The sequence below is a fragment of the Schistocerca cancellata genome, chromosome 4 (genome assembly GCF_023864275.1).
Source record: "Schistocerca cancellata isolate TAMUIC-IGC-003103 chromosome 4, iqSchCanc2.1, whole genome shotgun sequence".
NCBI classification, from domain to species: domain Eukaryota; kingdom Metazoa; phylum Arthropoda; class Insecta; order Orthoptera; family Acrididae; genus Schistocerca; species Schistocerca cancellata.
Window position 1 is genome coordinate 129,019,539 of NC_064629.1, and position 27,617 is coordinate 129,047,155.

The window sequence follows — 27,617 nt, forward strand, 5'->3', positions numbered from 1 at the left end:
TTGATTTGAAATATCTGCCTCTCATAGTCTGTTAGTCCACCATGTACGCTGTTTCCAGTTATTGTATTCCAAAGTACCTCCAGTCAGAGAGGATTGATTGATAGTGTCACAATAAATATCATATTCATTTCCTCCCTTGGTATACAGTGAAGCTACTGAGAAAATCTAGCTTACCAGACAATGTAATAAAGAATCTGTGAATGCAGTCTCTTAGGTTTCCAAGGCTGTACGGTTTGCCTAAAATTCTGAAAGGAGGTCTTGTTAATGCTATAGATACTACAACCTACAGCTTAGCAAAATACCTGTCCAAGTTACTTAAGCTAATGGTTGGTCACTGTGAACATTGTTTTGAGAACTCTCAAATGTTCGTGGATATAATTAAATAAATCAGAAACAATCCACATGAAATGGTGGTCAGTTTGGATGGTAGTCTCTTTGCTCACGAAAATCCATGTCAAAAATACACGGAAGTTATTAGCAGATGGTTTCCATCATGAGACTGTCAAATTTTTTCACCATGCTTTGATGACCAACTACTTCTTGTACAGAAGTAAATAGATGATAACCAAGCTGGCACACTCCTTCCTTTCCTTGGAGCTACAACAAATAAAATACTCTTTAGCAGAAGCAGTATTCAGTCCATTTTCCCACCACCCATGAAATTTGACATGCTGTGCTACGTGAAAGATGGCTTTTGTTTCTGTGTTTTGGGAATTTATGTAATTCCTTGTGAATCTCGTAGCTCTTACAAATGGTTTCAGAACACTGCACAGAGTAGCAGTACATTAAATATTGTGAAATATTGTGATTTCAACAAATCGGCAGCAGTAGAATCTAGTATCGAGAACAAACATACAATTACATTTGAGGAAATGGAAATATGCATCTACCTGCTGACATTTTGTGATCAAAGAAGCTGTTGAAATTATGTGTAACAACTACTATAACCAGGACAGTGGCTATACCCATAGTGGTGTATGGAAACGGGTGCTTGGTCCTGAAAGGCAACAGATAAATAAACTGAGTTGTCTGCCATCCAATGAAATCGGTTTCACTACCAATTTTTTTCCGTCATAGATGTTGACGTAATATCTAATTGCATATGGAAGTTTTGTGACTTCTGAATCTGGTATCTTATATATTGTATGCGGTGACTTCATCACATATTTGGCCAACTAAATAAAGTACCAAACGGCCTACAGCAACTTTCTGGCCGTAATGACAGAGGAAGTTGTCAGAAGCTTGAGGCTGAAGACAAATGCCGGTGTTGAACAAAAAATATGCAAATACTGTCAGTAATTGCATTCTTGATCATAACTGAAGATGCTAGCCAAGCCTGCATGTCTCGCTGTTATATTTGACCATGAATGGCACCTTTGCATAGTCTTAAATATATTGCAAGTGTAAGTCATGGTCAGAACTGTGTTCTGTGTAGTTTTGATTGCATTATGTTGAAGCTTAGTGAATTAGAGTGGGGGAAAATTGTTGGTGCTTGTATGGTGGATGCTTCCATAGCTAAGTTAGCTGAAGTGTTTGCTGTTTGTCATCTGTCGGTAAGTCACAACACAAATGAAGGTGAATGATTGTTACAGACAGTCATTGAAGAGTGTTGTGACAAAAAATAAGAGGACGACAGCTGCAAAAGTCACTGTAGAACTGAATGTCGCACATGCAAAGGGAGCTCCATAAGCATGCAGAACGAGCTGGAATTCAAAGCTATCCATCAGTGATGGAAATACCTGTAACAGGAAAACATGGTGTTCAAAGCCATAAAACATAGACTATGGAGTAATCAAGTAAAGTCATTTGGTCGATTGAGTCTTGCTTCACACAGTTTTCAGCTTCTGGCTGCGTTTATGTCCCGAGAGTGAAACATGGTGAAGGTTTGGTGAGGATTTGGATGGCCATTCGTGATAGTCCATGGGCCCCATGGTTACTTTGCAAGGTCGCATTAATGCCAAGGATTATGTGACCAATTTGATGTATGAGGTCCATCCTGTGGTACAATGTTTGTTATCCTATGGTGATGCTGTACTAGCCCTTGCTCCCACAGCTCACAACGTTGACTGGTTTTCTAAGTAAGAAAATGGATCGTCATGCCTCCATATGGCCACCGTAGTCACCAGATCTCAATATTACTGAGCCTTTGTGGTCTTTCTTTAGAGAGAAGGGTGTGTGATCAGTATCCACCACGTTCATTGTTACTGGAATTTGCACTATTTTGCAGGAAGAATGGTATAATATTCCCCTGAAAACAGTACTGCACCTGTACTTATCCACTCTGAGGTGACTGCAAGCAGTTTTGCATGTCAGTGGTTTTGCTACACCTTATTAAGCTGGTTAATATGTCCACCTCCTGTATTTAGTAATTGCCCTTAAATACTCCAGTGATGTTGAGATGCTTGAGAAGTTTACTGCTAATCTTGTAATTAGGTACTAGCAAGCTCTTCCCCTTTGTTATAGACATTGCCACAAATTTACCACACTTGAAAAACTGTGCTGTCATTCATTACGCCAACTGTAATTTTGTCCTAGTTATTTTCTGGAATTTCTCACAATCATCCAATGATGATACTTTCTGTACACAACAGCATCGTCAGTGAACTACCCTATAGTGTTGATGATCCTCTCTGATAAATCATGTATGCATATTCAAAACATTAAAGGTATTTAGCACTTCCTTTGGGGTCTCTTGACGTTACTGTTGTGTCAGCTACAGTGGGAGACAGCACTGACACAAACAAGGAAGGAGAGAAGTTGCATTGGTTGGTGGCAGGAATCCAAAATTATCTGTACATTAAACTTAAAGATTAATGTAACACTTTATTTCTAAAAAGAAAAGAAACAAAACATCTCTTTATCAAGTGGCCGCCTGTGCTTTTTACATGTAAATTCTTTTGTCCCTATTACTACTCGCAGAACGCAGGCTAATAACGTACTCAGTACTGATGCTCTAGAAGTCTGTGACCAAACTGGACTGGCTAGTGATGGGCAGCTGGTTAAGTCCGTGTTGACAGGGGCAGTGAACTCTCTTCCTGGAGGTGTGGCACTGCCTGCTATTTTCACTGGCAATTGGGCCAGTACCTTCTTGATGCTGTTTCACAGCACTGCACTGGTTGGTGTGCAGTCAATGCTTTAGGGACTGCACAGTTACCTTTTGTTCTGTGGAACATTTGGCATCCAATATAATCTGTTGGGCTCATTTAGTGGAATATTTTTCAAGGCTATCACAGTTTTCCGAAGACTCCCTATGCTCGTATCTTAGTTAGTAGTTGAAGTTGTGAGACAATTTTGAACACCTTTCAGAAATCTAGGAAATGGAATCTACATGTTACCCTGCATCTACTCAATTCCAGTCATGTTGGACTATTCGCTGCACAAGAGATTTTCAGTAAATATGAGCTTGGAAAAGAGCTAATTCTACCACATATTCAGTGTAAAATGTAACTGGGATTCTATGAGAACCTTGTGTCTTTTTCAGTTTGTGTATCAATGGATGCTGGTATTGATGCGTCTCATTTGCGTCTATATGGTGTCACACTGGTGTGACAGTATACTCCTGCATGCATGCCTTTTAAGTGCAGAACTTAAAACTTGTTCTGTCTATCTGCTGTCTCCTGTTTCAACACAAAATAGATCCTCGAGGCATTGAATGGAAAGTTTGGACCCATTCATTGTTATATGTATGAGCAGAACATCTAGGATTTGCTGATACCTATAGAATCAAAAGGTCATATGCCTATAGAATCAAAAGGTCATATGATTAAAACTAAATTAGTGCCAGAGGCTGGGAATTGCATGAGAATATCTGAATGTTTTATCTGAAAGTTACTTTATGCAGATAGAGAACTGACTCATGATGGGAATACTCGTAGTATCAAGTACACCCAAACTTCTTGAATTAATTAATGTGGAGAAGGGCGTAAGTGAAGTGATCTTAATGCTGTTTAGCTGTAACAGTATTGTGGACTACACGTATTACAAGAAATGTTAGGAAAGGTAGAAAAATATTTTTGCTAAGTAAGAGTGACAGTAAACAAATCACAGAATACCTGAGTAATCAGCATCAAATATTTAGCTTTGACGATAAAGATATATAGCACCAAAATTCAAAAGCATTGTACAATACACATTACAAGTGCGAGGCCTCAGATGCAGCTATCGATTCGGCTCATGTTTGGCAGCTCAGTTGTGTACAACCTACTATATAGGACTCGACGTTCTGGCTCAATACCCCTTCTCCCAATTTTGAGAAAACCGCCCCTAAAATTCATGACTTGCAGGAGAGTCAAAATTGACAAGGTAGGTAGATTGAGCATTTTTTGTCATATAGATGGAGTCTGCAAATGCATATTTTCGTAGAAATCAAAGGAAAAAACTGTTACTGTTGCCACTTATGCATCATCAAGGTAAATGCTGTTCAATTAAAGTGAAGCTGGTATAGTGATCAGGGCATCTGGTTGGGGAGCACAGAACTTTAGTTCAATTCCCAAAGGCATTTTGCAGTTTTCCCCTTTGTATTATTCTCCATATTGAAATTGATAGGAATAGGAAGGAAAGTAAGGTAAATAAAAAGTTTTAAACATGGCTGCATGGTCAGTGACCGTTTACAAATTAAAGTTAAAGCAATTACAGACTTTGGTCACAAGATTGTAATGGCTTTAACTTTAAGGTAAATAAATTAATAAAGAATAATAAAAAGCTAGGCAGGTATATTTCTCAAACAACTTGGATTGGGAAAGAATTAAAATTTTAATCCTTGTCGCCTTACAATGGCTCTTTCACTCATTCTGTTACATGTCCTCACTTTTTACAAACAAGATGCATGGTTCCTGTCATATAAATCTCAAAGCAAATATACTCACATTGCCAAGAACACCTAATGAATGCAATGTTTGCACAACATCATCATTCTTTCCAAAGCTTTGGTGGAAGACAGACTTGGTTTACGTTTAAAAATATTTCTTTTTCATGACTTAATTTTGATGCCTACCACATGTACGGTAACAATAATTCTTGTGTGCATTCTGCCCTACGCCCCACTATAAACAACCGTCATGTGGTTGGATGTCTTTAGTCACAAGTTCACAGCAGTCTTACTCAAAATTTTTCTCGTACAGCGAGGCTTAAATTTTAATTCCTTACTGACCAAGTTGGTTGAGAAATTTGTGTAGCTTGTTACTTCTTATTGATTTACTTACATTATTAACCCTCATTTTCCTGCCAATTTTATTATAAGAAAAAAAGAAACCTATAGAATGCATTCTGGAATTGAACACAGGTTCTCTGCTCCCAGAGTGCCAGTGGCACCTTCATTGAATGACATTTACATTATGGGCACCTAAGTGACGGTTGCAACAGCTTTTCCTTGATTTATAGGAAAATAGGAGTTTGCAGACCCCATACATGATGATGAAAAATGCTCAACTTTCAGTTATCTGTCACTCACAAATTTTGAGTCGATTGTATATTTGAAATTATCTGAAGTTTACTTTAAACCAGTGGTGGGGCATTATTGAGCCAAAACCTCTCAGAGGCCTTAATTGTAGTCTGTACACAAGCAAGCTGTCAAATAGGAGCTGAATCATTGGCAATGTCTAATGCCCTCCCCCTCGTTCGATCAGTATGTGCTGAACGAGGTTTTGAGGGATGGGAAAGATCCACTGTGGTTCAGTAACCACGATGGAAGTTTGCTACGAAACGCAAATAGAGCCACATCACAAATTTTAAGATAAGCTGTAGTCTTGTTTCAAACCAAAGCTGCACAAAGCAAAAAAGAACGTAAAGAGAGCAGGGTGAGAAATAAAATTTTGTAATCTGATCTCACTAAAAGTTTTAAGAAATTTTGGTTCTATTTAAAGTCAGTCAGCAGACTGAAATCATCTATTCAGTGGCTCAATGATCGTACTGGCACCAAAACTGAAGATGGCAAAAGGCTGAAGAACAGAATTTGTTATTCCAAAATTCTTTCATCATGGAAGAGAATAATATGTTTCCTCATTTTGGGTATCACACAAATGTCATAATTTAACATATTTGGATAAGTAATCATGGAACAGAAGATCGACTAACATCACTCAATTGGAGTCTGCCATCCAAACAGCTTTTGCTAAACGTCAACACCTTATAGCGGTCTTCTTCGACGTGCAGAAGGCTTAAGACACCACATGGCAGTACCAGATCCTCGCTACCATACACAATTGAGGTTTCTGCGGTCCGCTCCCAATTTTTATTCAGAAAATCTTGTCTCTTGTATTTTCTGGGTTCAAGTTGGTGCCTCCCACAGTTCTCTCCATATCCAAGAGAATGGTGTCTGGCAGGTCTCTGTATGAATGTCCCTCTCTTTCTAGTAGCCATCAATGGTCTGGCAGCAGCTTGGGGGGGGGGGGGGGGGGCGCTCAGTATCACCCTCCTTGTATACTGATGATTTTTGCCTTTACTATTGCTCCTCTAGGGTGGGTGTCGCTGAATGTCGACTGCTAGGCACCATACAAAGTGTGCAGGCTTGTGTCCTCACCATGGATTTTGGTTTTCAGCCACCAAGACTTGTATCGTGCACTTATGTTGACATAGTACCAGTCAGCCACAAGGAGAACTTTACCTCAACAGCCAACTACTCAATGTGGTAGAGACTTATCACTTTTTAGGTCTGATCTTCGATGCTTGGTCAGTGTGGATTACTCATTTTTGCCAGCTTAAACAAAAGTGCCAGCTGCATCTTAATACACTTCACTGCCTGAGTAACGTAAGCTGGGGTGCAGATCGCACTACCCTTCTGCAGGTTTACAAAGCCATGATACAGTCCTGTCTTGATTATGGGAGTCTGACGTATGGTTTGGCATCACTTTGAGCATTCCGAATACTGGATCTGATACATCATTGTGAGATTCAACTTGTGACAGGAGCCTTTAGACATAGACCTGTGAACAGCTTACTTATATTGGCTGGGATTCTTACATTGCAGATCAGGCACCTACAGCAGCTTGTCATTTATGCTACTTGTTTGCAGCTCTCATAAGCATCTGAACTACTGTCTCCTCTTTCCAAGCACGGAAATCCATCTCCCACAGTGATGGCCCAGATCAGGGATTAAGATTGCAATCCACGTTCGGTCCCTCCTCTTTGAACTCCAGCTGTTTCCTCTACTACCTCTCCTCTGGGCCCACTCATGTGCAACTCCATTGTGCATCCCTTGGCCACAGCTTTGTCTTGATGTATCTCAACTTTCCAAAGACTCAGTTCATCCCGAGGCCCTCCGCCACCGATTTTTCTCAATCTTTGGTGCATCCCAGGGTTCCGAAGTAGTCTATGCTTATGGCTTGATGGTTGCTGATCACGCAGGCTTTACTTACACACACACGGGACATACTGAACTGCACTTCTTGCTGGATGGTTGTAGTGTATCCACTGTGGAGTTGGTCACCATATCTGGTGCTCTTGAGCATATCTGTTCCTGCGCAGGTAAGTCCTTTCTCATCTGCAGTGACTCCTTGAACAGTTTGCAAGCTCTCAACCGGTGTTACCATCGCCATCCTATTGTCGTGGTTATCTAGGATTCTCTGTATGCCCTTGAACAGTGTGGATGCTAGGGGACCTTTGTGTAGACCACGGGCCGCATTGGGATCCCGCGGAAAGAGCTCGCTGATAGCCTGGCCAAGCTGGCTGCCAGTAAGCCGACTCTTGGGATCCATATTCTGGAAACAGACCATCGATCGGTATTACACCCTTCACATTTTAGGGGTTTGGAATACAAAATGGCGCACTCTGACTTCAGCAAACAAACTACGGCCAATAAAGGAGACTACAAATCTGTGGAAGTTCTCCATGCAGACTTCTTGCGGCACCCTTTGCTGGCTCCGCATCGGCCGTACTTGGCTGACACACAGTCGTCTCCTCCTACCCAATGTGGTTATGGCTCTCATTTGACAGTGGTCCACATTTTGCTAAACTATCCCAATCTAGCCATTTTGTGGTAGACACTTAATCTCCGTGGTTCGCTACCCCTGGTGTTTGGAGACAGTGTCACAGCAGCTGACTGTTTTGCATTTTATTTGTGAAGGAGGCTTTTACCATTCTGTTTAAGGGAGCCCCACTTAATCTTATCGTCCCACTGAGTGGTTGGCAGAACATTCTGTTGCCGCCTCTGCTCAGACCGAGCGGCGGCTGTCTGGACTTGGTGGTCCACCCCAATCCTCACCCTACCTGCCCTTCTACTCTTCCTCCCCTCTCTTGTGAGGTCTGTTTGACTTGTTCATCTTCTGTTTATCTGTGCTTATCTTGCCATGTCTGTGTTGTTCATGTTTTTTAGGCAGTTTCTGAGTGGTTTACCTCTGTTAAATGGCGGGGGTGAGGGATTTATGTCCCCTCATTGCACTCTGCTTTCGGAGGCTTCCCTGGTCCCTAGATGGGGCACCTCGCCTGCCTTTCTTCCTGTGTCTCCTTTTTTTTCCATCCTATATTAGCCTTTGTTGACCTTTGGTAGACCTTGGGATTTTCTTCCACTGAGTTTTGTGCGGTAGACCTCTGATGTACAGTCACGTAGACCTGTCTGTTCGAGAAAAAAGGTACTGATGACCTAGTAGTCTGGTCATTTTAATCACCCAACTAACATCATTGGCATGTTTTGTAGGCATCAGAACATTACACAAATCTTCAACAAACTCCAGTATCAGACACCAAAAGAGAAGCATTTTGTTTCATGGAGAAATTCACTGTTGAAATTCTAGAAGCATAAGTTGAAAGAAGAGTTGAGCAGCATTTTATTTTCTCTTTCATGTGTCTTGCAAAATGTCCACGACTGGAAATTTCCTGAAATTAGAAATCATATGGAAGTTTATCAGTAGTCATTCTGTGTACATACCATTCACGAATGGAACAGGGAGGGAGGAAAACAAGGAAAACAGTAGTGGTACCAGAAGTATCCTCCACCACACACTGTAAAAGACCTGCAGAGTATTGATGTAGATGTAAATATTCTTCCTACACACAATCCACAAATGGAACAGAGAGAAACAATCATGTAATACAATGAAAAGTGCACATTGCCATGCACTTTATTAAGATATTCAGTGTATAAATGTACTTACGGAGGTTGGTTAAAGATAATACACAACAGTTTTCCTTAAAACAACATATGCATACTGGATTGCCCTTTTCATAATAGTATGAGTACCATTTTCAGGACAGAATACGCATTAATTTCATTAAAAACAAATGCAAAGGCCACAGTATTAGGACATGGCACATGCATTTCCTCCTGTTCAGTTTCAGTTCTACTGATCAGTTAAAAACTGTTTTCTATCATATTTATTTTGTCAATTCTTCAGTGAACATTATTTTCTATATATGTAATATTTTTTTCTGCCAGGTACATTAAACCAGAAGCAAATAGTGAAATCGCTCAGAAGTTGGCTATGCTGGAACATCTAGATTATAAACAGGACAAAAATCTTGCTTCCGCCAGCGTTGTTGCGAAAAACCCAAAACAGTTCCTCAGGTATTTATCTGCTGCACTGCTCTTTATCTCAGTTGCCAAAACATTATGTAAACTGTTAGTGCTAACTTGTTTATTTTACCTCAAGAAGAATAATAAGTACAAGTCACATAAAATGATATGTAAATTAACAGAGGAAAGTTTCTATAATAATCAGCTGTCTATTTTTATTTCTATATACTGCAGTAAATTTTTGAACATGTTACCTTTATTAATTTAGTCAGTTTCTTTAGAGAAACAGACTAGGTTTTTGTGTTGCTTGTTTTTAAGACAGATATTCAGTTCAAGAATTCCTCACTTTCTGTTAAACATTGCCCTTCTATATAAACACATTATATTTGTGGAAGATCCACAATGTGTAACTCCTTTGAAGCTGTGAATATCACATGGCTTTTATTGCTTTAGCTTGATAAGCATTTTGGCTTACTGAGAATACAACATTTAAAGTATTGTAATGAGAAAGTACAGTTTAGGTTATTAATGAAGAACACTGATATAGTATAAAGAAATTTCAGTCCATCTGATTTTGCCAGTGTACTTTAATCCAAAGTGTACACTATAAAATTTAATTTTGTGAGTGCTGATCTTGGAAATCTGAAATATGCTGAGAGCAAATGTGTGATGCAATTCTCACCTTACAGCAGCAGTTCCTGCACGTGATACCGAAAGTACTTAAAATTGTTAGATTTATAAAAATTACATTCTCTTAATTGTGTGTGAAAATTTGAAATGTATAAAGCTAATTGTTAACAAGTCATACAATTTTGTGAAGTTAGTAACAAATCACCCTTTTCTCTTACTACTATTACATGGGTGGAGTGATACTTCGTGTATTAAATAAATTATTGGCCAAACTACCTGTCACCTGGCATTTTGTCGGAAGAATTTTGGAGAGGGGTATGGGGTGTGCATATACTGCTGTAATAAGGGATGGAAGTTTTTAAAGATATACATTTCTGAGAAAGGTAGTTCAGACTTTCGATCAGTTACCCCTAATAATGAACAACTGCACATTCTCCACCGGCAAATTGGCATTGGTGTCGTCTGCAGTTCATAACACAATAGTTGGTAAAGAAAATCTGTCATAGCATGCTGTGGGGAATGTTGAAGAATCCTTCTCAACCTTTTCCATCTTACTGCCTAAAAGAGAATAATTTACCATCTCACATAAGGAAGCTATCTTTGTCAAAAATTCTTCGTAATATCTTCGTGGGGAAGACTGTGGAGCAGGACTAGTGGTTTTTTCCATGAACTTGGGCAGCGTTTTGATCATTCAGGGAGTTCCTTGTTTTTCTTAATGTATCACACCTTCTTATGAGTGAATCATTTTTTTTACATATAGTTTATAAGAAGATACTGGATGTCAAATGGTTGGAGGGACAAAAGTATTGTGGTATTGTACAAGTGACAATTTGTAACTTCAAGGAGCAATTAAATTGCACCTGCCTCCAAGAAAGTTGCGTATATGGAAATTTGATACGTGCTGTATGTGTAGCATTGTGACAGTCGAGGAAAGTTTATGGAATGGCCTTCCTCAATTTTTCTCATACTTAACGGATTTGAAGCTCAGTGCATGGACTTAAGTTTCCTGAAGCAGTATGACATAGTTCCCAAACAACATCGAAGAATCATGTGGTGCTGAGGGAATTAGATTCACGAACGAGACACTAAAAGTAGGAGATGAGTTTTGCTCGTTTGGACAGCAAAAGTAACTGATGATGGTTGAAGTAGAGAGGATATAAAATTTAGACTGGTAGTGGAAAGAAAAGTGTTTCTGAAGAAGAGAAATTTGTTAATATCAAATGTGGATTTAAGTGTTAAGAGGTTTTTTCCATTAGGTATTTGTTTGGAGTGTAACCATGTGTGGAAGTGAAACATGGACGGTAAACAGTTTAGACAAGAAGAGAACAGAGATTTTTGAAATGTGGTGCTACAGAAGAACGATGAAGATTAGATGGGGAGATTGCATAACTGATGAAGAGGTACTGAATAGAATTCAAGAGACAGGAAATTTGTGCCACGGTTTGACTAAAATAAGGGATTGATTGATAGGACACATTCTGAGACATCAGCAGGTCAGCAGTTTAGTATTGGAGAGAAGTGTGGGTGATGAAAATCATTGGGGAAGACCAAGAGTGGAATATGATAAGTGGATTCAGAAGGATGTATGTTGCAAGAATTATTTGGAGATGATGAGGCTTGCACAGGATTCAGTAGGATGGAGAGCTGCATCAAACCACTCTTTGGACTGAAGAAGAAGACGATGACGACATTTCTTTCACCTCTAGCAAAGGTATGTTAATGAAAAAGAATGACAGGTTGCTCTGCAGTTCAGAGACCATGTTAAAATACAGGTGCCACTCTGACTTACTGGGTAAACCAGTTCATAGCCAGTAGAAAAGAACACACCACCTCCAATGGGGTCTTGCGTAGTAAAGCATCATGGTGTTCAAACCGACCCTGCTGAAGACAGTTTTACCTTTAGTTTGCAGTGTAGAAAACGTAAATAGAACACACTGTAAGAGAAACTGCAAATGTGGTGTTAATGAAGTTGAAAAACTTGACAGTGACATCCTTTTATTGGTCAGACGTATCAGTTTTTAACTGTTGTACACTGGCATAGTGTAGTCATTGTAAATATAATTTTAAAAAGTTTTTAGTTTCTTGTAACTTGCGAAGTATTCAAATCTATGTATATTCAGTAAGAAACATTTACATTACATTCCATAATAATAAAATTATTAAGATGTTTTTAATGATGTACAATCTTCTTCATATTTCAGGAGGACAGATAGTCAAGGAAAATATAAGAAAGTAAATGCAGCAGTAAAAAGTGATTTTATATGCGAGTTCAGTTTAGACAATTTCACTTTATATCCTGGAGTCAACACATTTGTATTGAAAGGAAAGGTAAGATGAAATTCATGTAACTGCAAATGAGTATTGGCGTAATTGTGTTTATATATATAATTTTGGGTTTTCAGTTATTGAAACTGCTACTTTATAGTGAATATTTTGTGAAACAGATGATGCATATTGAAAAAGCCACAACATCTGAGATATACTCCATTACTTACAGTGTAACTGCAACTGTTAGTGCATCTCACAATGCTTCAACACGAAAGATGTGTACAAAACACACTATAAACTTTAGCTACATTTAGGTTATGTCATCATTTCTGACTTAGGGTGAGAGGGTGTACAAAATTTAGTTAATTTTTTTTCCTTCAACATCTTTCTTTGAGATTGACACTAATGTTATTGAATCCATTATTACAATCCTCCAACATCTTTCTGATTTATTATGTAGATTTTCAGTCCTATCCCAGTATGCATTAGAGGAAGATGGCAAAGAGAAGGCCAGATGAAGCTGAAATTGGTTACAGTTTTGTGAAATAGAAGGCACAGTGAAGGTGAAGGAAATGACACTCTCATTTGTTGTGTAATTACTGTAGATGGTAGCCGGCTGGAGTGGCCGAGCAGTTCTAGGCACTACAGTCTGGAACCGCGCGACCACTACAGTCGCAGGTTCGAATCCTGCCTCGGGCATGGATGTGTGTGATGTCCTTAGGTTAGCTAGGTTTAAGTAGTTCTAAGTCTAGGGGAGTGATGACCTCAGAAGTTAAGTCCCTTAGTGCTCAGAGCCATTTTTGAACTGTAGATGGCGCCATTACGCATTTACCATTTAGGAGCAGCTAGAAACATGCGCATGTAGGAAAGGGCATTGAGAGTGTGAAATATCGTAATGGTCAAAACATAAAAATATATAGCTTAGGATGTGGTAATATCATCTTTGAAATGGTAGTGCATAAGTTCAGAACTGGCTCTTTGTGGTTTAGTGCACTAGGCAGTTGATGTATTTAGCTTTAATTGAGCCACAAATTTCTTTAGGAAGTGTTTGATACATTTACTTACATAAGAACAAGGTTCCATTTTTGAAGTTTTCCTTCTACTTGGTTCAGGCCAGAATTAAGGTTATCCGTTGCCATAGCAGTGAACCATTACAGGGACACCAGTTGCTGTTGGAGCATTCATTGACCACCATGCCACTGTTGAGTGAGGTTGTTAATGAGTAGTGTAGCTTGACCACAATAATAATGCATTTATATTGTGACGCTGGTAAGGAGGCAGAATTCCTAATGACATAACCATACTAAACCCAATTTGTGTAATTTTCTGCATTTTTACCCTAAATTGGGTACTCCTGAAATGTCTACATTCTAGGTTGCTTAAGAGTTTGCCTATTCAGGTGTGCCAACTGTTGCCAGTAACTGTATAGCTTAAGCAGTTGGTAAACATTCTCTTTTTGTCAGTTACTTGCTCACTTCAAAAACCGAAGGACTATTTAATTGGTTAATATTTAACAAATCAGTTAGGTAATACAACACATAAGTATTGCAAAATCTGTTTCATGATGTTGAGCAATATGGTCTGTTGACAAAATCAGTGGACCTGTGTTCAGGAAGGTGGGATCTGGCCATCCAGATTCAATTTTCTTGTCATTTCCTAAATCTCTTCTGGCAGGTGCTGGAAATGTTCCTCCAGCAAAGTCACAGTATATTTTTTTACCACTTCCACTGACTAGTGGTCCATTTCTAATGACGATGGTGAAGATAAGTAAATATCACTATCATAATCTTAGTTAATGATAAAAGCATCTCAGCTGTGTCCCATTCTCATACATCAACTACCCATCTTTTATTTGTTTACCAAACATTCCTTCTTTCCTTTCATGCTAATGGTTCAATGTTTATGTGCTACTATCATTGGCCCAAGTTTTTAAAATTCAAACTTAGGTTATTTTTTGCACACCCAAAATTCATAGTGAGTGTCGATACAGCTGCAGGTATTGTTCGTAGCTTTTTACCAATGTCACTGTATGGATGAATATTGCTACAGTTGGATATAACTTGAGGGGTTCTTGCATGACATTCAGGTAAAAATAACTAGATTCTCAAGCTTGGTGATAACCTCAGTAGAGTTAACGTTTTGATTTAAAAAAAAAAGTGAATTTAAAACATACATCCTTGAAAGCTTTTAGTTTGCAGTTCTGCTGCCAGAGTACCACCAGATGATATTTAGAACATATTGCTGAATGTTTTTTATGACACTGTGAAAAGAGCATTGATAATGAATTGGTGTCACTAATTTTTTGTCATTGTGTAGTGTAAAAAGAATATTTTATGAAATTGTTAACTAACAGACTAAAATGGGTTGTTAATGTAGTGGACTGGCAAGACAGCCAATCCACAGTGACAGGTAGCCGAAAGGCATGCGTTACAGCTCACGCTGACTGGCGTGAGGTCTGGAACAGTTAAGGGAAATTATAGTAGCAAATAAAGTACGTAGTTGAAGTAATACTTAACTTTATTCCATAATTGGTGTAAATCTCTCTTGACTGTACATGCTTCAATATCTCAATATTAACTGGTAATGGAGCCTTGCTAGGTCGTAGCAAATGACGTAGCTGAAGGCTATGCTAACTATCGTCTCGGCAAATGAGAGCGTATTTGTCAGTGTAGCATCGCTAGCAAAGTCGGCTGTACAACTGGGGCGAGTGCTAGGACATCTCTCTAGACCTGCCGTGTGGCGGCGCTCGGTCTGCTATCACTGACAGTGGCGACACGCGGGTCCGACGTATACTAGCGGACCGCGGCCGATTTAAAAGGCTACCACCTAGCAAGTGTGGTGTCTGGCGGTGACACCACAGTTAAGATGCCTAATAGCAGATTATTTTATCCTTCACACATGTTCTTACTCTGGCTTTTTATGAATGAAGGTTAATCATGCCAATTTCATTATGATGTCATTCAGTGAATGTGGAGATTTAGTCATCTGAAGTCAGTACATTTATTACATTAGAATGTAAGGATGCATTTATGCTGCCACTTGCTGCTCGCCCCACTACTCACCATACTGCTTGCTACGATCCTTGCCAGGCAATGGTATCAAGCTCTTTTATGTTTCATGCCACTCTTGGCGTGAGCAGTTTTAATTCCTTTTTTAAAACCCGGACACGATCCTGACTGGTTGTTGCAGTAACCATGGCAAAATACGCTGCCGTAGTCTGGGCAATGTCTAGCGGATCCATGTGGAGACAATCATAGAAAATGTAAAAAGTGAATACCTGATGAAAACAGCCAAGGTGGAAAACTTCAAAATGTCTTTCAACAAATATATAGCTGTGGTACCCCACACGAAGAAAATGACAGTATTTCGTTGCAGAAACATGAGCTCATGGAAACTGTCTCCACCCCCTTGTATGGATGGTGACTTGGAACTTATGCTATACTTAGGCTCGGACCACACACACAAAATGTTTCCGCAACAGGAGATATACTACAGTGAGATGTAAGATAAAACAAATCAACCACAAGAATGCAACTAATCCCTGAAAAATTGCGTTCTCAACTGCTATTAGCCTTTGAGTACGTCATTTTACAATTAAATGGCTGAAGGGCGAAAATATTGCTGTAGTGTACAAGTGGTTATTTGTAACTGTATATTTGAAAAATGCTCCAGTCCTCCTCAAAGCTAGTTAACTGTTTTTAATTGTTCTTTCTTGCCTCAATCACATACTGAAACGGATATGGCACAGCACATATCACAATCCCCTCCCCTACTTAAAAATACAACTGCACATATGGTGCAAACCAGCAAGTAAATAGTTTTAATTACAAATTCAAAGGCTGACATTTCAAGAGGATTAGAGACCCACTAGACCAGTTACATAATTTTAACCTAATATTAATGAGCATGAGATCACATTTTTCAAAGATGAAATATTCATTGAAAGCTTACAAGTCAACCACTGTTTTTATATTGTCCATAAAAAACCAAGGGTGTCCATAATTAAAGTTATAGTTTAAAAACGCTGTAGAAAGAGAACTACAGCTCAGAACAATATCAAATTTGAACAGTAAAATACTGACGCAAGGGGATAAGTGATGGGAAAAAAATTTATGAAAATTTGACCAATAGATAGTGCTGTAAGGGTCAGAATATGCTCACCAACTGATGCGTGGAACACAGCTGTTCATCAGTTTGCGTCTGGGATGCCAAACATGACTGTCTCCATGAAGGATAGCGTACTGCTGGTAAAGCTCTTTTACAAGGATGGTGATTGTGCATCAGTAGCCCTGCAGAAGTCCTACACACTCAAGGGTATGAAAACAGGCATTGGTCTGGTGCCCGCTAAGGGTCTGAAGAAGATTACAAAATTCGAAGACAGGTTCTTTTGAAGTGCAGTGTGGCAGAGGGAGCAATGTAGTTGATTTGACATCTGTCGATGTGGCCACAGCATTGCAGTAGGAGTTGAGCAGTGGTGTGCAAACATGCAGTGCATAGGGAATTGCCTGGACATTGGACATGGTGCATAAAATCCTATGAACATCCTGCATAAAATCCTATGAACATCCTGCATTGCTATCCATACAAAATCACTCATGTTCAGGAGCTGATTCCTGCCTACCTGGGAGCAATACAAATGTTCGCCCTGCAATTTCTTGCTCACATGAAGTGGGCAATGAATGGCCATGGAACATTCTGTAGTAGACAGATAAAGTCAATTTCCACCTCCAAGGGCAGGTCAATATGCAGAACTGCAAAATACGGGCAACAGAAAATCAACATATCTATTACCAGTACCAATTCATCCTGCAATGGTAGCTGTGTGGTGCATGCTGATGGCATTATTTATCATAGGGTCATATTTTTTCAAGCAAGTGAGCGCTGTTACCTGTACTGTCAGTGCCAGCTGCTATGAGCATCTTTTGGTCGCCAACGTCATTGCGACACTTCGACAGTGAGGATGTGTGACATCAAGAAGGCCTACGATACTACTTGGAGGCGTGTCATCCTCGAGCAGTTTCACGAATGGGGTTTTCGTGGTTGTCTTCCTCTTTCTATTCAGTCTTTCCTCTTGCCACGATATTTTAGATACCGAATTGATGTCCTATCTGACCGCATTGAGCAGGGGAACAGTGTTCTTCAGGGTAGCGTTTTAAGTGTGACTGTCTTTGCCATCGCTATTAATAGCATTACCTCCATAGTGAAAAGTCCTGTCCAGTTTTCCTTGTTTGTGTTTTTAGGCACCTGCCTAATCACACCCCCAGAAAAAAGAGCAAAAAGTTTTGATGACCAATGTTGTGTGTGAAAGATGAGCTTTTCTTGTAGATATGCTGTATGTATATTAATTTAAACTATTGACTTAAACTGTTTGTGTGTTCACGCTACTTAATAGTGATGTTACTATTGGGTGACTTCATCAAATGTTCAATGCTCTGAATATCTGCTCTCATTGGATGGCGAGATCATGTGACATGAGCCATGATTGGCTGACAAAAGCTCATCGCAGTCTTGATTTTAGTGCTTTGGCAGCTACTGTGCTGTATTTGGTGGAGTTCCTGTTGCTGTGTTTGGTGGTGTTCCTGTTCATATTTTGTAATGCAAAAATATGCTGTGTAAATGTTGCCACACATCAAAGATCTTTCTGAAACACATTGTTTTTTACTGGGTTTCATTTCCTAAAGTGCCGGGAAGTTCTATGCTGGTGCATAAAACTTTCACCATTCAAAGGATTGATAAATCTTACAGCTCTGTGGGGAAAGTATATTGTCACTTACTACAGGAAAAAATGTACTTTCACCAGGGGTATAACGTATTTCCATCTGGGAAAAAAGTGTATTTTTAACCGGCAAATCTAGGAAAAATCTGGATTCCCCCCCCCCCCCCCCCTCCCATGTGTGCTTGTACATCCTGTTACAGCACAGTTTCCACCTCCATAATGATCCTGGCCTCAACATACAGTAACAAACATACTGCCCACACTCACCCAACAGTGTCCACCCCCTGTCCTATCCCCCCAGGGGGCTCGCCACTCTTTGGCGGTTTCATGATTGGCAACCGCAGGCAGCATTTGATGTCACCAGGGCAGACTTCCTTCAGCTTATTGGGCAGCTATCTCCCCCATTTTTTGCTACTCGATAACTTTAGTGCGCATTATCCCCTTTGGGGTTCTCCCAGGACCTGTCAGAGATGCCCTCTTGGCTGACCTTCTTAACCAACTTAACCTCTTCTGCCTTAACACTGGAGCACCCACTTTCCTTTCCAACTCCTCGCACACCTACTCCCATTTGAACCTATCCTTTTGCACAGCCCAGCTTGCCCATTGTCTTGAGTGGTTCGTTCTTTCTGGCACCTACTAGAGTGACCATTTCCCGTGTGCTATCCATTTGCTGACTCCTACCCCATCTGCGTGCTTGCCAAAATGGCAGCTTTACTCCTCCCTAGCGACTTTCAGAGAACAAGATTTCACCAGTTGTCATGTCCATGTGGACTATCTTACAAACATTATCCTTACTGCTGCAGAACGTTCCATTCCATGCACTTCCTCTTTACCACGTAGTGTCCCAGTCCCTTGGTGGACTGAGGTATGCTGCAATGCAATTTGTGCACAGAGACATGCTCTCATCTTATGATGGCAAACTGCTTTCATTATAAACAGATGTGTGAAAGTGTCATTCTGTTCTTCAGGATAACAAAAGAGCTAGCTGGATTTCATTCACTATTTCTTTTAACAGTTCCACCCCTTCCTCTGTTGTGTGAACCAACCTCCGATGACTCTTTGGGACCAAGATCCATTCCCAAATTTCCACCCTGACAGTAGCAGACAATGTTATCGTGGACCCTCTTGGTATCTCCAACACCTTGGGCCACCATTTTGCGGAAGTTTCGAGCTTTTCCCACTATCATCCATCGAAAACTAGTGAAGGAGGCTCTTCTCCAAATTGTGAGTGCTACAATGCCGCCTTTACTATGAGGGAGCTAGATCATGCTCTCAGTTCATCCTCATCCTCCGCCCCAGACTGAGCGAGGTAGCGCAGTGGTTAGCACACTGGACACGCATTCGGGAGGACATCGGTTTAATCCTGTGTCCAGCCATCCTGATTTAGGTTTTCCATGATTCCCCTAAATTGCTTCATGCAAATGCCAGGATGATTCCTTTGACAGGGCATGGCCACTTACTTCCCCATCCTTCCCTAATCCAATGAGACCGATGACCTCGCTGTTTGGTCTCTTCCCAAATCTACCCACCCACCCTCCACCCCAGGGTCAGACGCCATCCACATTCAGATGTTGCAGCACCTTTCTCTTGTGGCAAGCACTTTCTGCTTAACTCATACAGCTGCATCTGGGCAGAGGGCACATTTCCTGGACACTGGCGTGAAGCCACCGTCATACCCATACGTAAGCCTGGTAAGGACAGAAACCTTCCTTCTAGCTACTGCCCCATCTCTCATACTAGCTGCGTTTGCAAGGTGATGGAACGTATGATTCATGCCAGGCTGGTTGACCATCTCGTTACTTTGTCCACCCATGTCACGAATGGTTTTCAGTGGAAATCCCAGACTGTGGCCTTATTTTTTGATTTGGAGAAGGCCTATGACACCTGCTGGAGAACTAGCATCCTCCGTACTCTTTACACATGGGGCTTCCGTGGCCGTCTGCCCTGTTTCCTGCAGGCATTTTTAAAAGATCGAGTTTCCAAGGTGCGTGTGGGTTCTGCCTTAATGGACATATTTATCCAGGAAAACGGTGTGCGTCAGGGTCCCATCCTGAGTATCATCCTCTTTGCTATCCTCATTAACCCTGTAATGGCCTGTCTCCCAGCAGGTAGCTGTGGCTCCCTTTCCGTTTACGATTTTGCCATCTATTGCAGTTCTTCATGGACCTGCCTCACTGAGCGGTGTCTTCGGTGATGTCTTGATTGTCTTTACTCCTGGAGCATCGACAATGGCTTTCGCTTTTCTTCTGACAAAACCATCTGTATGAATTTCTGGCAAAGCAAGTGGTTTCTCCCACCATCTTTATATCTTGGGTCTGTTGCCCTGCTGTTCATTGAAACTACGAGATTCCTGCGGCTCATCATCGATAGGAAATGCTCTTGGTCCTCCCATGTGCCTTACCTGGCAGCCCGCTGTACGCGGTTCCTCAATGTCCTACATGTCCTCAGTGGTACTTCCTGGGGTGCCGATCGAACCACCCTCCTTCGTTTGTACCGGTCCCTTGTGTCGGTTTGAAACTCGACTACAGGTGCTTTGCTTATGCATCTGCACGCCCATCCCTCTTACGCCGTCTCAACGCTATCCACCATCGTGGCATCCGTTTGGCAATGGGCGCCTTTTACACTACCCCGGTTGAGAGTCTGTATGCTGAAGCAGCTGAACTACCACTGCCCTAATGCTGTGACTTTCCCCTCAGCAGGTATGCATGCTGTTTGTCTGCCATGTGTGGCCACCCATCCTATGCCTCCTCCTTTGGTGATTCCTTTGTTTGTCAGTATTGGGTGTGTCCCTCTGCTCTGTTACCTCCTGGAGTCCGCTTTCGGCACTTGCTATGGCGGCTTAACTTCACACTACCTCCAACTTTTCCGGTGGATGTGAACCCTTCACCACTTTGGCTTCGTGAAGCAGCCCATGTTAACCTTGGCCTTCATTCGCTCAAGCCTCAGTCTATCGCCTTCAGTTTCATGACCTTTGCATGGAACTTCATGATAGTACTTTTGTATACACTGAATGGCTCTTGGACTGACCTTGGAGCCGGGTGTGCCTTCGTCATTGGCACCCGTGTCTTTCGATACCGGTTTCCGGCACACTCCTCAGTATTTACAGCTGAGCTCTTCGCCCTGTATGAGGCCACGGAGTACATCCGGTGACACAGCCTTTTCAATTGTGTCCTCTGCTCAGACTCACTCAGCGCCCTTCAAAGTCTATGTGCGCTGTACACCGCCCATCCCTTAGTGCAGTGGGTCCGGGAGAACTGTCACTTGCTCACTCTTGGTGGAGCCGGTGTGACGTTTCTGGTCATGTCGGTCAGCCAGGAAATGAGGCTGCTGCCAAAGTTGCAGTTCTCGTATGTCAGCCCGCGAGTACCTATATTCCCTCTGATGATCTCTGTGTTGCTGTCTGTCAGGAATTGGTGTCCGTTTGGCATTGCCAATGGTCCTTCCTTCACGGGAATAAGCTCTGGCTTATTCAGCCTCTCCCAGTGGCTTGGAAGACCACCTCTCGGCCCTCCTGCCGGGAGGAGGTCATTTTAACTATGCTGCATATTGGCCACTGCCTTTTTTAGCCAGCGTTGTTTGCTAAGTGGTGCTACCCCACCACCTTTTACACATTGCGCCCAAATTTTAAATGTCTGCCGCTTCCTGATGAAATGCCCATTTTTTAACCATTAACGTTCCTGCTTGGGTTTGCTGTGTGGTTTATCGGCCGTTTTAGCAAATGAAGCACTAGCTGTCGACCGCATTTTACTTTTTATCCGCCAAAGCAAAATGGTGAAGGCCATTTAATTTTTAGTTTTGGATCTACACTTCTGTATGGTGTCTTTTTTTAACCCTTTTTTCCACATGCTGTATCTCCACTTAGCCCTGGTTTTAGCTGTCTTCTATTATGTCAATTGGGACTGACGTATAGTCGTTTTTTAACTCCTCTCTGTCTTAGCGTTCTATAGTTTTGACTTGGTCGCATATGATCCCAGTTGTTTTTTGCGCCCTAAAGTAGAACAAAACCAAACCCCTGTCTTATGACATCCTCCCCATTCCTGTCTCCTACACTCTTTGACACAGTCTGCCAATGTACCTGCCCAACTTTTCTGCTCCTCTCCTTTTGTGCTCCGTTTTCCCCACCTTCCTGCCCCACAACCTCTTGACACAGTGACTGTTAGCTTTCTAGTCCCTGCACGGTCCACCAGACAGTGCTCCTCTCCTTCCCGACCCCTACCGTGTTATCCCTTCCCCTTCAAGCCCCCCCTCCCCCCACCACCACCACCAGGCTTCTGCTGCCATCCCATGTGATAGCTACATTCTAGCCTGAGTCGCCGGGGTTGATGGTCATTTGTATATGAGGTGTGCTTGGTTTTGTGGATGAATGGTTTATGTTTCTCTTTTTTCCAGCAAAGGGTGTGGCCAAAAGCTTTTAATTGTTCCTGTCTGCAACTTACTGTGCTATATTTATGATAAGTAGCAATCTATCTTTTCTTACATTATTGAGTTTTTAATATTTTCATCATTTGGCAATCCATATGTTACAATAACTATTATGACTGGAGTGGAAGCTATTTTAAGTCATAAATGTCACTTTCTAGCTAAGGCAATTTGTCACGTGTATGTGGTTTTGTAGTCAAAGATTATACACTAATTATGTACCGACTGGCGGAGCTATATTTCTAGTTATTTTATGCCCAAAATGTAATAAAGACTTTCTTTCCCCCTTTTCCTGGATTTCACCATACTCTGCAGACACATTTGATGCCTTGGCACACTGTTCTGGATTTGGTTTTTCAATTTTGACTTTTTAATGTGTACTAATAACATGTTTGACACACACATTCAAATTGCTGTATCTTTGCTGCAACTGTTTCCCACATGGATAGAAGTGACAATTGGTATCCAATAATGAAAGCAAGCGCATTTAGTGTTCTTTAACGTAGCATTAGTTATGAAGATGACTATTACTGCATGCAGTAAGCTTTCTGCTGTTAATTCTGGTGCTTGCATTTATATTTGTCCTCTCTTCCTGATCAGCTTTATCCGCTATTTTATAACGGGATGATTCTACAACACATTGACAGCTCTATGTACAATTCTAGGCTGCTCATTACGAAATATTGTTTTTGTACATCAGTAAGCCGAACTTATGCGTCCTGTATCTTTGATCTGTTCCTTTGTAGACTGTGCCTGAGAAAGCCCGTAAGGCTGAAATTGGCCAATTGTGCAAGATGTAATAAAATGAACACTTGTCAAAAGCATCCGAGGTGGAAAACTTCAAAATGTCTTTTAACTAAATACTCTGTTTTGGAATCTGAGAAGCATTTTGTTCTCAAAAATTAGAGAGAAAATACCGTTATATGCATGGTATAGATTGAGATTTTTTTGTTGATCAATATTGTACAAAATGCATGTACAGGCACAGTTTTTCAATTTTTAATGAATAATATATGTCTTCTGTTTCTCTTTCAAGGCCCAACAAAAGGGAATTTATCAGCTTGGTCAGTTGTCTTTAATGGTGGAAGGAAAACTGGAGTTTCTGTCACCTATCATATTACCTCGCTTAAGCTTTAGAGTAGTAAGGGAACCTTCATCAGTTAGTCTTAACAAAGGTGAAAAGGATCTGCTCGCAGGACTGGAACAAGAGATGGTACTCACAGTTTCGTCAGGAAGCTTTTCCATTGATGAGGTGAGAAAGTAATTTTTTATGTACTGATACTTCCTAATATAAGGTATTTGTAAATGATCATGATAGAATTTTCCTCTAAATCCCAGCTACTCTAAAATAAGCACCAGAACTTTATTGCTAGAGTAACCACTGGAAACCAAATTTCTTTGTAACTAAATTTTTCTAATGTAAATGATACTCTTAAAATATAACAAAATAAATCTTTCCATTTAGGTATTTAGATCGGTATTTAAGGTGTTTAGATTGTTCGAAGTAAAGAAAAGAACATAAGTACGTTTCTCTCAGGCCGGACTATGGTAGTGTCAGTATGTGCAGAAACAAAAGGTTTTCGAGGCACTGAGATCACGGTGTCAACTTCGAAGAGTTATGTTGTAGAAGAAATGTTATGTTCTGTACTAAGACATTACAACGTTACAATTTCAACAAAATGGAAACCCTCATTAGTGAAAGAATTGAAGAAGATGTAGCCACGTCAGTCAGTGAAGAATTTTGTTGTTCAACTCTTGTCCTTAACATTGACTTACAAGTATTGGTAATTGTGTGCCTAGAGGAGGCTAATGGTGTACTTAATCTAAAAGCCCAAGGTTATATATATGCATCCGTATCCTGTAAGTATTATCTTTCATGAACATTCTCCAACAATTTTGTCTGAAAGACTGGAATGTGCAATGGGTGTTACAACAATCAACAGCCATTATCATTCATTCCAAAGGCAGTTCATGTGTAATTAATAGTTTATAGGACCTCCTTTGCTATTTTTAGGGGGCTTAATCTTTGAGAACGGCTTTCCACTATGTTCTGATACCCTGAAACATTATTAATAGTGTTTTTGGATGTTTGGGTGAATGGCTCTGGCATGCATCTAATACTTCAGTCCAAAAGTTACTGGTTTTCGGAGAGAGAGAGAGAGAGAGAGAGAGAGAGAGAGAGAGAGAGAGAGAGAGAGAGTAACTAACCTTCGTATCATAGGGGAACCATAGTAGTTCAATGCTGGCTGAAAACGAGTGTAAAAGATAATCCTCTTCTTTTTCCTGGGCTTATTCAATGATCTTCTTGTCTCCCTTCCTTTCCTCCTCTTTCAGCAGGCCATTGTGTTTGCTCCCTAAGGTGCTTTGGTGCTTGTGAAAATGACTGACTGGAAGTGTGACTTGTTGGAATATCTGTCCTTCTCATCAGATTTCTCCCCCTATGATTTCCACCTGTTCCAACTTTAAAAGAAATTTGTTGCAGAACCAATGACCTCGCTGTTTGATCCCCTCCTCGCAAATCAACCAAACAAATTTGTTGGTGTAAAACGTTTAGCGTACAGTGAAGAGGTTATGGTAACATAGACGGACAAACTGCATTAGTGTCATAAACATTATATTGTTGTTGTTGTTAATATTAGTATCACTTATTATTATAGGATCAATTAATAACAACATTTTGCTGTAACTCTGTTACCTTTTGGCAAGCCTCTCTATTCAGGGCATCCTCCTTGTGTTCACCATGATGCTCTGTTATTATGTTGATGTACATCTCCATCTACATTTATACTCTGCAAGCCACCCAACGGTGTGTGGCAGAGGGTGCTTTACGTGCCACTGTCATTACCTCCCTTTCCTGTTCCAGTCGCATATGGTTTGCGGGAAGAACGACTGCCGGAAAGGCTCCATGCGCGCTCGAATCTCTCTAATTTTACAATCGTGATCTCCTCAGGAGGTATAAATAGGGGGAAGCAATATATTCGATACCTCATCCAGAAACGCACCCTTTCAAAACCTGGACAGCAAGCTACAGCACAATACAGAGCGCCTCTCTTGCAGAGTCTGCCACTTGAGTTTGCTAAAAAATCTCCGTAACGCTATCACTCTGACCAAATAACCCTGTGACGAAACACACTGCTCTTGTTTGGATCTTCTCTATCTCCTCTGTCAACCCGACCTGGTACAGATCCCACACTGATGAGCAATACTCAAGTATAGGTCGAACGAGTGTTTTTTAAGCCACCTCCTTTGTTGATAGACTACATTTTCTAAGGACTCTCCCAATGAATCTCAACCTGGCACCCGCCTTACCAACAATTAATTTTAAAAGATCATTCCACTTCAAATCGTTCCGTACGCATACTCCAAGATATTTTACAGACATAACTGCTACGAGTGTTTGTTCCACCATCATATAATCATACAATAAAGGATCCTTCTTTCTATGTATTCGCAATACATTACATTTGTATATGTTAAGGGTCAGTTGCCACTCCCTGCACCAAGTGCCTATCCGCTTGCTTCTGTTTGTCTGAGAGGTTTTGGCTGTGTTTAAATTTGCAGTTAAGCTCTCTTTGCTTTCACAGTAGCTTCCTAACTTTGTTGTTGAACCACGGTGGGTTGTTCCCGTCCCTCAAAATTTTACTCGGCACATAACTGTCTAAAACGCATTCTACGATTGCCTTGAACTTTTTCCATAAACACTCAACATTGTCAGTGTCGGAACAGAAATTTTCGTTTTGATCTGTTAGGTAGTCTGAAATCTGCCTCCTATTACTCTTGGTAAACAGGTAAACCTTCCTCCCTTTTTTTATATTCCTATTTACTTCCATATTCAGGGATGCTGCAACGGCCTTATGATACCTGATTTCCTGTTCTGTACTTACAGAGTCAAAAAGTTCAGGTCTGTTTGTTATCAGTAGGTCCAAGATGTTATCTCCACGAGTTGGTTCTCTATTTAATTGCTTGAGGTAATTTTTGGATCGTGCACTCAGTATAATGTCACTCAATGCTCCGTCCCTACCACCCGAACTAAACATCTGAGTGTCCCAGTCTATATCTGGTAAATTGAAATCTCCACCTAAGACTATAACATGCTGAGAAAATTTATGTGAAATGTATTCCAGATTTTCTCTCAGTTGTTCTGCCACTAATGCTGCTGAGTCGAGAGGTCGGTAAAATGAGCCAATTATTAACCTAGCTCGGTTGTTGAGTATAACCTCCACCCATAATAATTCACACGAACTATCCACTTCTATTTCACTACAGGATAAACTACTACTAACAGCGACAAACACGCCACCACCGGTTGCATGCAGTCTATCCTTTCTAAACACCGCCTGTGCCTTTGTAAAAATTTCGGCAGAATGTATCTCTGACTTCAGCCAGCTTTCTGTACCTATAACGATTTCAGCTTCGGTGCTTTCTATCAGCACTTGAAGTTCCGGTACTTTACCAACGCAGCTTCTACAGTTTACAATTACAATACCGATTGCTGCTTGGTCCCCGCATGTCATGACTTTGCCCTGCACCCTTTGAGGCTGTTGCCCCTTCTGCACTTGCCCGAGGCCATCTAACCTAAAAAACCGCTCAGTCCACGCCACACAACCCCTGCTACCCGTGTAGCCGCCTGCTGTGTTTAGTAGACTCCTGAACTACTCAGCGGAATATGAAACCCCACAACCCCACCACCCTATGGCGCAAGTCGAGGAATCTGCAGCTTACACGGTCGCAGAACCGTCTCAGCCTCTGATTCAGATGCTCCACTTGGCTCTGTACCAAAGGTCTGCAGTCAGTCCTGTAGACGATGCTGCAGATGGTGAGTGCTGCTTTTATCCCGCTAGCGAGACTGGCAGTCTTCACCAAGTCAGATAGCCGGCGGAAGTGAGAGAGGATTTCCTCCAATCCATAGCGACACACATCATTGGTGGCGACATGAGCGACTACCTGCAGATGGGTGCACCCTGTACCCTTCATGGCATCTGGAAGGACCCTTTCCACATCTGGAATGACTCCTTCCTGGTATGCACACGGAGTGCAAATTGGTTTTCTTCCCCTCCCTTGCAGCGATATCCCTAAGGGGCCCCATTACATGCCTGACAAGGGGCCCCATTACACGCCTGACATTGGAGCTCCCAACTA

At 41.1% G+C, this 27,617-nt stretch overlaps 1 protein-coding gene across 3 annotated transcripts in view; it reads left to right on the plus strand.

Annotated features, from left to right (window-relative positions):
- LOC126183567 (trafficking protein particle complex subunit 10) overlaps positions 1–27,617 on the plus strand; it is a 150,322-nt gene that overhangs the window by 76,261 nt on the left and 46,444 nt on the right. For all 3 annotated transcript variants that reach the window (XM_049925645.1, XM_049925646.1, XM_049925647.1), the window contains 3 exons: positions 9,368–9,496; positions 12,277–12,403; positions 23,515–23,730. In XM_049925645.1, coding sequence (XP_049781602.1) covers positions 9,368–9,496; positions 12,277–12,403; positions 23,515–23,730 — 472 coding nt within the window. The remainder of the gene's footprint in view (positions 1–9,367; positions 9,497–12,276; positions 12,404–23,514; positions 23,731–27,617) is intronic.